General features: G+C 48.9%; 1 protein-coding gene across 1 annotated transcript in view; it reads right to left on the reverse strand.

Annotated features, from left to right (window-relative positions):
* lrig1 (leucine-rich repeats and immunoglobulin-like domains 1) overlaps positions 1 to 12174 on the reverse strand; it is a 37649-nt gene that overhangs the window by 3711 nt on the left and 21764 nt on the right. Inside the window, exons 8-15 of the mRNA XM_061070457.1 lie at positions 10860 to 11003; positions 8136 to 8216; positions 5693 to 5764; positions 4502 to 4573; positions 4025 to 4188; positions 3327 to 3680; positions 2241 to 2522; positions 211 to 645 (exon numbers count right to left, since the gene is read on the reverse strand). Of these exons, the coding sequence (XP_060926440.1) occupies positions 211 to 645; positions 2241 to 2522; positions 3327 to 3680; positions 4025 to 4188; positions 4502 to 4573; positions 5693 to 5764; positions 8136 to 8216; positions 10860 to 11003 (1604 nt within the window). The remainder of the gene's footprint in view (positions 1 to 210; positions 646 to 2240; positions 2523 to 3326; positions 3681 to 4024; positions 4189 to 4501; positions 4574 to 5692; positions 5765 to 8135; positions 8217 to 10859; positions 11004 to 12174) is intronic.

Here is a 12174-nt window from a genome sequence, read left to right on the forward strand (position 1 = left end):
TACACAACTTAGATTAAAAGGCAACTATTTTGATAATCGGTCAACTTTCTGTCAAAATTTTGCACGAATAGCAAATAGTTGCTAGTTAAATGTAAAAAGCTCTTTTTGAAATATCTTCCCCGACCTGTGCAGCCGGACAAATATTCAAAGACACGTTCTAAAAACCAACTGTTTGGACTCGTTACATGTTTCCAAGTGAACGCAGCTCACCTGTGTTGGTGACGCTGCACTCCTCGCTCTTCTTCCTGGTCTGGTAGATGATGCACACCCACACCAGCGACGTCACCACAATGCTGGTCACCACGGCGATGACGATGATCCCGATGGTGACGGTGCTGGGGCCCGGCGCGGCGGTGCAGGGCCCTCGGCGCTGCGTCACCACCAGGTGGCTGTGGGCACGCTCCGTGCCCAGCGTGTTGGACATGACGCAGGTGTAGCGCCCGGCGTCCTCCAGCGCCGCCGAGCCGATGACCAGCAGCTGGTTCCCCGGGGTGAAGTGGTGCCTGTCGGAGGGGCGCAGGGGCAGGTCGTTGCGTAGCCAGGTGATGCGGGGGGGCGGGCTGCCCAGGGCCTTGCACTGCAGGGCCACCGTGTCGCCGACCACCACGCTGCGATCCCCCAGGTCCTGGGCCAGGTGGGGGGTTTCTGTAGGGGACACGAGAGACAGGGTTAGAATCCAGAGCAGGACTCCTGAGGTCAGTGTTTTCTGTTATTCTCATGTTGTTCTGTAGCATCCGAGTTTTAGATTTCTGGTCTCAGGTTTCTGCCTGGTCCTCAGTCTCGGCTGCAGACTGGAGGCTCATGGTGACTCAGCTGGACAGAGTGAGACCAGTGAGAGTTGAGTCTCCAACCACCGAAAGTCATCCCACGATAACCATCACATTTATACATCTGAGCTCACAGCTGGTTCCATAACACACTCTGTGAACATTTTACTTAAACTTTAACTAACACATTCTAATCATGACACGACACAATCCTCTCACCCTCCATGTGTTCACAGTTTCCCCCGGCAACTTTCAGCTGAATTGAGCACATAGAGCTGAGTGTGTGTGTGTGTGTGTGTGTGTGTGTGTGTGTGTGTGTGTGTGTGTGTGTGTGTGTGTGTGTGTGTGTGTGTGTGTGTGTGTGTGTGTGTGTGTGTGTGTGTGTGTGTGTGTGTGTGCGTGCGTGTGTGCGTGTAGGCCTCTCCTCTCAGACTGAGCACTTCCCATCACACGTCTGCAGATTAAGAGATCTCACTTAACCCACTTCAGTCGCCTCTCACTGTTCTACCAATACTTTCTCCCTCTTCATCAATCCCCATTTCTCTCCCTTCCACCCTCCTCCCACCTTTCTTCTCTCTAAATCCCACTCCCCTACCTTCCCCCACACACACAAACACTCCAACCATTCCACTTCTTCTTCGGCTCCCATTTTTCTCCCCCCCCCAGCCACTCTTTTCCAGACAGGGGCCCCTCGGCTGCAGCCCCTCCACCGCCGCCGCCTCTCAAACCCAAACATCAGAGTCGGTGCGAAGGCCCAGGCGCTCGCTTCAATATTCCACATTGTTGAGTGGATTAGCACCGGACTTGAACTGTTGTGCGGTCGAACGGGTCGCACAACATGCAAATGTGCGACTAAAACACCTCCAGTCATTTTAAATACAGATTGTGTTGTTTATCCGCTCTATAGGGGGGGGGGGTTTCAGGCTGGAAACAAAGCAAGGAAAACCCCCTCAGCTCTGTTTTAAAACCCTGACCAACAAGGGGCTGCTTTGCTGAGTTCAAACCCAGAGGACAAAGATGATCTATGTGCCGAGATGGTTCTAGGGGAGCAGTTCCGTTTGGTTCGATTTAACAGTGTAAAACAGCCAATAAACTGGGAGCACTGGGGCCTGCAGTGAAGCAGCCATGACTGTCCCTCCCACCAAGACAGGCGGGTGGGGGTGGGAATGCCTAACAAACACCCCTCTATGAGTCCCTCTCACTCCCCCACCATCCCCCTTTGACCCCCGACTGTGACCTCTGGCCCCTGACCCGCAGCAAGGCCACAGCTGCCGAGAAAAGAAAAATATAAAGCTTCCCATTCTGCGGCCTCGGACTCTTCAAATCCCAACTGAGCAAAGAGCTGTGTACAAGTGCTCATTTTTAGGGGGGGTTGTGGGAATATGATCAGTGGGGAGAGCGGGTCGAAAGTGGGACAATATTAGATCTGCAAGATAACAAGATCAAAATATCACAGGAACACGCCGCTCTTACCCAGAACAGTGAGGGTGGCGTTGGCAGACATGGTGCCTGCTGTGTTTTTAGCCGTGCAGCTGTACACGCCCATGTCCTCCGGCTTGACGTCCATGATGAAGAACACGTCGTCGTCGGGCATGACGTGCATCCGGCGCTCGCGGGCGGCGGGGAAGTCTGTGCCGCCGTCCTTCTGCCAGGCGATCTGAGGAGTGGGGTGGCCCTCGGCGGCGCACTCCAACCGGGCTGTGTGGCCCGTCCGGATGGTGCTGTCCTTAGGACTCTTCACAAAGGACGGGAGAACTGTGGACGGAAAAAGACACAAACCCCATTAGTGTGTGTTAACCACGGCAGGACGTTCAGAGGAAGTCAACCGTCCACTGTTTCCTCATTGATATTCGTACAGTTCTAGACTTTCACACCTGCGAGAAAGTAACTGGAAGACTCATGGGTAAAGAACCTCGACAGCAGTTGTTGGGGATTACAGAACATTACTCATTCATGTCTTCCGACCACATTTTTCCAGATGGTGCTGACATTCGAACCAGGAAACTTCCGGTCAGAAACCACAGTCTTCAGCCTCTATAGGAAACTTTGGCAATTTCCACTTCTTATCATCCATATGAACAAACCACAGGCAGAAAAATGACTCTGTCGGAAGTGTGAGTGAAGAAGAAGAGACTTGGGCAGAGTACCAAGCTCGAGATAAAGAATCTCTGTTTGTAAGAAAGCAGAATGACAGAGTGGAGAGGAGACGGCCTCTGTTAGCGCCGACATGCGGCTAAATCAATTTGTTCCGAATGCCATCCTGGAGGAGATGGAGGAGGCCGAGCAAGAGAGACGACTTTATTCAAGTGAACGAAAAGACCTCAGCATGGACACTCATCTCGCTCTTCTGTCTAACTGGACAATTCAAAATGTTCAGTTTAACATATGCAGGTGTTTTATTTCATGAAAATGATGTAATCACACACAGCAACATCTTGAGCTTCATACATTTTTTTGTCCATCTTGTCTTGACACATTTCAGATGCCATTACTCCTTTTATAACCAAATTGACTAAACTCTCCTTTCAATACCTTTCCCAGGATTCACTTTCTACCTACCATTGACAATGAGGCGGGCCTTGCTGGAGTAGGTGGAGCCAAAGTGGTTGGTGATGATGCACTGGTAGCGACCCTCATGTGCGAAGGTGACGTGTCGCAGGTGCAGGATGGTGGTGTACTCCATCACGCCTCCGCCTGCACCCGGCACATCCTGAGTGGAGCCTTGATGGTGAGCTTGCACATGGGCGTAGTTCTCCGTCTCGGCGTGTTGAAGCAGCTCCTGGTCCTTTCGCCACGCAAAGGTCATGGGGGAGGAGCTGCTGCTCGCCGCCGTGCAGGTGAGACGCACGTTGCTACCGAGCACCGTCACCGTGGTTTCTGGCTGCACCGTGATCTGGGGCTTTGGAAGGTCATCTGATAGAGGAGAGCGATACAAAAGAGCAGGAGTGGAAGAAGAAGAAGAAGAAGAAGAAGAAGAAGAAGAAGAAGAAGGTAGAAGATGATGAGGGAAAAGGAAGAAAAGCGTGAGGACAGTTACAGGACGGAAGACATAAAAAAAACAGAAAGCGAGCATAAGGCTCCATTAACAAATGCAAAGCTAAACAAAAACACCACACACACACAAACAAATATGTGTGAGTATCTAAACAACAAGAGTGCCAAGCTGTCAGTGTGGCCCATCTGCGTCTCCTCTCGCTCAACACAGCCGTCCACATAAACACAGATTCTGCATGCACACAGAAACACACACAACTCACCACACACAAAGCTGCTGGCCGGGGCCTGGAAGACGCTGGTGCCCTTCAGGCTCTCTGGGTGGGCACAGGTGGCGTTGACTCCAGCCTGCAGACCACGTGTCACCAACCAGTCGGGCAGCCAGTGGAGCTGGCAGTCGCACAGGAAGCTGTCGCTCTGAAGGAGACTGAGGAGGAGGAGGAGGAGGAGGAGGAGGAGGAGGAGGAGGAGGAGGAGGAGGAGGAGGAGGAGGAGGAGGAGGAGGAGGAGGAGGAGGAGGAGGAGGAGGAGAGAGGAGCGGTAAGTAAGTGCATGTGGTATACATCACAACTGTTGCAGCCGTAACTGAATATGTGTTTCTGAAAAGTGCGTGGGTGCCAGGAACACAGTGGGAGTGTGTGTTCACTCGGAGCTGAGGCGTGCGTGTGGGGGTTCCTGTGTGTGTGGGTTTGTGCACATAAATATATGCGCGGTTGTGTAAATGCGCCAGTGTAACTCACAGGGATTTGAGATTCTTCATCTTACTGAAGCCGTCGGGCTGGATGGAGCGAATAGCGTTCTCTCCCAGGCTCCTGTTGGGACATCACATCGTCTTATTCATCAACTGTACACACTTCACAGCCGCACCTGCATCCTGCCTCTCATGAGCAAGGATCAGCCTGGTTAACCAAGGTGAAAACATATCTAGGTCTGTATCTCTGACTAGGGGTGGGAATTGGCAAAAATGTGACGATACAATAGTATTGCGATTCTGCGATATATTGTGATACTGCAAGTATTGCGATTCGATTCTGCGATTTAATCCCGATTCATGTCCCCCATATTATTCAAAGGCATTATAAAAAATGAGGAAAATAAGACTGCTCAACTCACTTCAAATGTCACATTTAATTCTGTGAACAACATTGTCTTCTACACATTAACTGAAGTGCAAAAACTAAGAAAGTGTAGTGCAAAAACTTTGGTCATTGGCAAGGTCATGACCCAAAATGTTAAATTCATTTGGGAATATTGGCATTTTTGTTCAGAAAAAGGAGTTGGTCAACATGCTCATATGTTAAAGTTCCTCTGGGCCGTTACTATATCTCCTGCAGTGGAGAACATCCTTTTCGCATACACACTAGGTATCTTTTAAACTCTGAAACTCTCCTCGCCATGCTTTGCCAGCCAGGGGCTGTTACATATATAATTGTAAATAAATATATATATTTTTTTTAATATTGCAATACTTTGTGCTACAGTATCAATATAATTGCGGGCGCAAAATATCGCGATACTGAACAGAATCGATTTTTTCCCCCAACACTATCTCTGACCATACATTCTGTCTCTCACTGCCCTCATGTGACAAAGGCCTGTGAAGGTGCTTATAGGAATTCCATTTCTTCTACGAACTCGCCATATGCTCAATAACTCTGTTCCTGCGAGGAGGAGGAGGCAGGAGAAAAAGGCCAAAGTTGAGATTGTGCTACGCTAACGAGAAAGAAGCAGCTGGGCGCTTGCAAAAGCCCCTGTCTTCTCCTTTTACAAAGACGCTATTAAATTGCTAGCAGCCTCCTCTCTGCCAGCTACTTTTGGCAACACCCCCCCCCCCCAAAAAAACACACACATACACGCCGCTCTCTCTCTCTCCCTCACACTCACTCAATCCGGCTGGGAGGAGGGGCAGCCGAGCATTGTGGGATACTCACAGGTGTTCCAGGGTCTCCAGGCCAGCGAAGGCTTTCTTGGCCACCGACTTGATCTTGTTTCCAAACAGAGTCCTGCCGTTTCCAAACATGAAGGGTGTCGATGGATGAAGAGAGAGTGAGCGAGAAGGAGAGGGGGAGGGGGAGAAGGGGTAGAGAAGAGGGGGTTTAGAAGAGAGGGAGAGAGAGAGGCACAATTAGCGAGGCTGAATCTGATAAGATTGAGGGGATTGAGGTATTGGAAATCTGAACTGCACGGAGATTAGCCAGGAGGAAGGGTGATTGAGACTGGATGGGGTTGAGATGGGGGGTGGTAGGGGGGGGGCACCTGGGCTCAGCGCCGCTCTTCAAAGACCACTTTTATCTTTATTAGAATGTAATAGAATGACCAGGCGCTGTGTGAGTGTGTGTGTGTGTGTGTGTGTGTGTGTTGTTCTCCCTGCAGAGCTAGTGTGAGCATGTGTGTGTATCTGTCCATGTCAAGCCTTGTTTGAGCCAAGAAGTGAGTTGCTGTTCCCTCTGATTCGGGGTCCTAATCCCTTCTTCCGCCCTCTACCCTCCCTCCCCTACCTCGCTCGCTCCTCTCCTGTTGTAGCCTCAGCGTCACAGGAAGGGGAGACACGGCTGGTTGGTTCACAATGAAGACCCCAGTGTTCAAACTCATCCACATGTTCACACAAACAAACGGCTGTCTTGTCACAGAGATGACCAGAAGGCTACTTTGTCACTTTTATTTGGAATTGGACAAGCCAATGAAAACAAATAGAGACTGAATTAAATCTTACTATTTCCCTTGGGTTAGGACTGACAGTTACTTCCCTTCAGTGATGGACACTTGTCACTGTTCAGATCTCGTACTAACATCTGTCTCGGGTGATCTGCTCACTAGTGGACAGATAAGTTCAATTCAACTTAAATCTAATTCAAAGATGGCATTGAAATGTGTCTCCACTGACCAGTTGTAATCAGATCGCACGTCCTCACGCTTTGTAAAAATAAAATAAAATAAAAATGGATTTCTGTTCAGACACCAAATATGCAGTTTAAAGCTAGTCAGACTTTACATCTGTTGTAAATGTGTTTGTGTGTAGGTGAATGCATCACTGTGAGGACAAGGAGTGGGATGAGCAAATCAATGCACCACATGTAGCTCTAGAAATTTTTTTTTTTTCCTTATTTGAAGGAGTTGAAAAGAAAATAGAAAATCAATGTATCGGAAAGAATGAGAGGTGTAAAAATACTTTGGGTTTGTGAAACTGTAGCGGGTCGGAGGAGGTCACCTGAGTAGCAGGTCCTTCAATGTGGCCCAGGACACATTTGCGTTCACGCTGCTAAGAGAATGTGTCCACGTGTCCCAGTCGACCTCTTGTCTGACTGATCCGATCTCAAACGCGTCCTCAATGTGTGTGTTCACACTTTTACTTGGACAGACGGATCTTAACGCTAGGTCTAAACAGGCCCTTTGATCACTCGCTCCTTCTTTCTCTTTTCTGCATCTCTTTTTTCCCAGGCACAGCTTCGCCAGCGCTGGGATGCAGTGGGCCGCTTCCGCCAACGTCCTGACAAAAGGGGCAGGGTCAGAGGGCGGGGCGAGTGAGGTGTTTGATGTTGATGACTGAATGCAGCCCTCAATTTCACCCTCTCGCAGTTCCTAACAACGGGGACTGGGAAGGGGACAAGAGGAGCGGAGGCATGGAGAAGAAATAGAAATAAGCCTATTGGAGAGGGAACCCCTGCCAGCTGGAAGAAAAGCCCTTTCTCCCGTTCTTTCTCTTTCAGCCCTGCTCATACTGGGAACCATCTTGGCTGGACACCATCTCTTCATGCTGCAGGTTGTTGATTGCCGCTCAATGCCAGCAACTCCATGTCCGCTGTAATTCTTCACTTGCCAGGTTTTGACATTGAACTTTTTTTTATGAGTATTCATGAAAAACATGCATGTCCTTCTTGAGCCTTTAGCAACACAGTGAACCCGGTTTGCCCATAAAGCTACAGTGAAACAATGAAATCCCAAGATGAAAGCCAGACTGAACTGGAGAAAAAAAAACTATCCTGGGCTTCTACAGGATGAATAGAGGGAAAAAAACTGATTTCATATTCTTACCTTCGATGTTTCATTAACTAGTTTTGTTACATAGTATGGGGGGTCCTATAAATCATCCTACACCATGAATACTTCCTCTCCAAGAGAAGTGTGGGGTATTGATGGGACTGATATCTCAAACTCTGGACTGGTTCAACTTGTCAATGAAGTGCGACTGGGGGATTTTGAATGTGAGAAAAATGAGAACGCTCACTCCTCTGGTTCTCTGATTGTAGGTCTTTGAAAAACAGCGGCGAGAATCCCAGTAACAGTGACAGGCCAGGACAGAGAGATGAAAAGGAGGGGTTGTTAGAGAAGGAAAGGCAGAGGGAGTAGAAGAAAGAACGATGGGGAGACACTCACAGCTTGTTGAGGCTGTCCAATCCGGAGAAGGCCCCATTGGTGTCCTCTATTGTGCCCGAGATGTCGTTATGGTCCAGCTCCCTGTGGAGAATGGGAGAAAAAAAGAGGGATAAGAGAGATGGAAGGAGGGAGGGAGGGAAGGAGGAGAGCCGGGACAGAGTCTGCCAGCGCTGGAGCGTTTCACAGCCCTGGCAGAGGCTGGTCTGGAAGTCACGGGTTACCCCCTCTCGCTATCACCCTCCCCCCACTGCACCTGGCCTTTCGTGGCCCTCTGCTCTGCCAACCAAGCGCATTCTTTCCTTAGAAGGGTGGAGAAGGAGTGTGAGTGTGTGTGTGCTGGTGGGTCGAGAGAAGCTCCAGCACAGGGAAACACATGTATAATTCATGGCGACATGGAGGCATTGGCACGAACACAATGCCGTGTGACAGTCCAGACAGTTGGGTTGGTTGGTCCGATGGTGGCAGGTACAGTCAGAGCCAAGAGGGACAATAAGGACCAAGCTCAGCCGTGGCCAGGCAAAGACAGAAGGGATCCGGTGAAAGAAGGAAAAGAGAAACCTGTTTTATTTTATTTTTATTTTGGAGGTTTACAAATGTTTGTTGAATGTATATTATTCCTCCCTCACTACCTCTTAAGAAATACCTCTGTAGGTGAAGTCACAGTTGCGGAGGAACCACCACTCCTCACTTTAGCATGATAATTTAAAAGAAAAACACAGGATCAGAGGTCTCCTCTGAACAATTAAAAGACTTGAGAAGGGCCTTTGAGGTTATTGGTCAGCCACACCCTCCACCACCTCCACAATAGCACCCTCCGCTCCACCTCCTCCCTTTGCTTTCCAAGCATCTCTTATCCCCCTTTGGTTCCATTCAGTCTCTATTGGCCGCTGTCTTAGTTGTACTGGACTGGGGCTGCCAATTTCCTACTCTTTCTGGCTGGCTGGATGTGAATGGCTGCTGTCTTGTTAAAGCAAAGCCAGGGGTGGGGGCCGTGGAGCAGGGAGAGTGGGCACAGAGAAGGGGGCTCTGATGGGCCAAGGCACCCCCTCCCCACCATGGACGAATTAGAGGGCAGGATGGCTTGTTTGGAGCTTTCACACCCCGATGCAGGCTCCAGCCCCATGCCAGCACGGCCAGCAGCGGACCCAATTAAAGCTCCCCCGGCTCCTTTTCAGGGCCCAGCCTATGCCTGTCCTCCCGACCACTGATTAGATTAGGCCTGCCTCAAAGACACACAGCGCAGGAGTGATGCAAGGAGAGAGGAAAGATTATGTAGAATCAAGACAAAGATAGCGAGTGCATTGGGGATGAAATGAGGAGATGATAGAATACGCTAAGGATATCAGAGGGAAGAAATGGGCTTTTAATGTGTCAACAGAAAAGCCCTAAAGTAAGCAATTAGAGTCAAGAAAGAAAAAAAACGAGAGATGTGAGAGAAGCAGTGATATGGCAGACAAAAAGCTCAGCTCCCTGTCCCAGCCTCTACTTCCCTCTGTAGCTAGTTATCTAACACCCAGTGAGCTAGCAGAGAGAGGCTGTATGTGCCTTGGCTTGTCACCTCGCTGAGAGACGGAGCTTGTCTAGCAAGCTCTGGCACATCGCTCCTCTCTGGCTCTCTCACTGGGAAGAGGCACAGCCAAGGGGACCTTGGTTCGAAAGCAAGACCCCCAAGTCGGTCGCCGGAATTTATCCCCTGACTTTCTCCCTTTCATTCCTTCCTTTTCTTTCTTCAGCCGTGTTTGTGCTGTTTGTGCAAAAAGTGGATCAGTTGGAAGAGAGATCACTGTCTTTATTCAAGGCCTAAAAGCAGGGAAGAATCTCTCCAGGGAGGTGAGTGACACAGAACTCTTTCAGAGCCAAGGTTGTTGGGAAACAGTGTCTGAGACTAAACAGAAAACCCCAAACAAAACCAGACACAAGGAAGAAAGCGAGAAAGGACACGAAAAATAAGGCTGCTAATAAATAGGTTGCCCCAGAAACCATGACAATAGGCATCAGCACCTTGTAAAAGTTACAAAGAACTTGTGAATTGACACAAACGGGGCTGTCCAGTATGATGATTGTGTAGCTGTTCCACATGATCCACATTTGTATATCAAACTCGAACGTGACACAAAACATGGTACTTCCAACCAGGACTCCAACCAGCCAAGACAAAATAAGAAGGTCAAGGAAGGGCTACTTCTGTCTCATGGGTGTGGTCTGGATATGAGCAAATCACTGCTGAACTGTTTTTACCTTCTTCACAAAAGTCCTGTGAACAGGACAGAGAGAGTCGGCGAAGGAGAGCCACAAAGTACAGCCGACTGCTTTAAACAAAAACTAATCTCAGATGCAGCAGGAGGCTTTTGTCTGCAGGAGGTAACAACTGTGTTGTAACTCAAATCTATAGAAAACTGTTTGAGTAACAAGATTTTTCTGGATATGAAAATACTTGTATCAGATTGTGAGGTTTTGGTCATATCTCAGAGCGTTAAAGGCCAATGAGATCAGACCTAGCTTGAAAAGTAAACAACCCCCACTTTCTAAAGTCAACTGAAGGTACTTTGTGAGCTAATATATCACATATCACACAGGCAACACCAATATTAAAGATCTCAGCTTTCACAGCTCCCGAGTGGCACATTTTAGCCCTTATCGTCAGCAGGTGCATAACCATAATGAGTTGGTTGTTTGGGATTATTCTGGGCTTGGTAATAGCGGGCGGTTGCAGGGTGTACTTACAGGATGCGTACGGCCTTGAGGCCTCTGAAGGCTCCCTCTGTGATGTGGCTGATGGAGTTGTGGCCCAGGCGGAGGGTGTGGAGATCCCCCAGCACAGCCAGGCTGCCTTCATCCAGACGAGTCAAGTTGTTGTATGACAGATTGCTGGAGAGAGAAACGGAGCATGAGACGGAGAAAAGACAACACAGGCAGACACAGAGACGGAAAGAGGGAGAGGGAAAAAGGGGGAAAGAAAGAGACGTGTTCTGTGTGAGGTCTGGAAGGAGATGACAGGTTGGCAGAATGCTGAGGCAGCTCGCGACATCATTATACTTTAATTTCATGGCTGATTCAATGTCTATTTGCCGCGCTGTGGCGTGTTTTTCCATTGTGCCTTTTTTCCGTCAAAAGATGTTAACAGAGAATGGGCTCTGCAGAACTTGGAGCTCAGCTGAGGACCTAACCATTTGACAGGGAAGAAGAGAAATTCTTGGTCTGAACTTTATGTGTCTACAACCTCCATTTATAATCCCACTTAAGCATGTGGTAAACCCCAGGGGAATATACTGCCACTCCGGTTTTCTGCAGCCACCAAAATATTATTCATTTTCACATCCAGCTCCCAGCGGGATGAGTAAACCACAAGGATTAAAATGCTTCTTCTTAAATCCTGTTTGTAAACGATGATCCCATAAGTCTATCTTTCAAACAGTGGTCAAAGGCAGTATTGTGTAGTTTCCCTCTCTATGGGCCTCGCTGTCTGTCTCTGTGGCCAGACCTTAGGTCTGCTTGACCAGTCATGTGTGCAGAGATTCTCCCTGCTGACCAGCTCAGCCTGGCCCACTGGGAATGCAATAACAGGCTCCTCATAAAGACAAGTCACTCTCTTCTATCAGCCATGGGGTTTATCATAACTCTAGATAATAAAATCAGAGCCACTGGTGCAGTTCAGGCAAGATGACTCAAGGATGGCACTGGGAGCAATCTGTCAGTAATAATACCTGCGCACAGGAAATGGCACTGACATACACAGAGCATACTAGCATGAACGCCATCCATCGCTTTATTCCTACTGACTGTTACACGCAAACAAACAGAGGCGCCACACATTCCCAAGGCTACCTCGCAGTTAGCAACGCCTCAGCTGAGCAGAGCACTTTACAGGAGCAATATGACAGTCATGTCAACAGAACAGGAAAGTCTCTCTGATAATCACTCCTCATTTGGTAGACAAAGGCCATGGAGGCGATCCCTTTGTGTAATTACCACAACACAACTGGAAGAGGATTACACGGCAGTTTGCCAAACCACTACGCTTCAGAACTTAGCACAAAAA

Source organism: Limanda limanda, chromosome 4 (assembly GCF_963576545.1).
Source record: "Limanda limanda chromosome 4, fLimLim1.1, whole genome shotgun sequence".
Lineage (NCBI taxonomy): Eukaryota > Metazoa > Chordata > Actinopteri > Pleuronectiformes > Pleuronectidae > Limanda > Limanda limanda.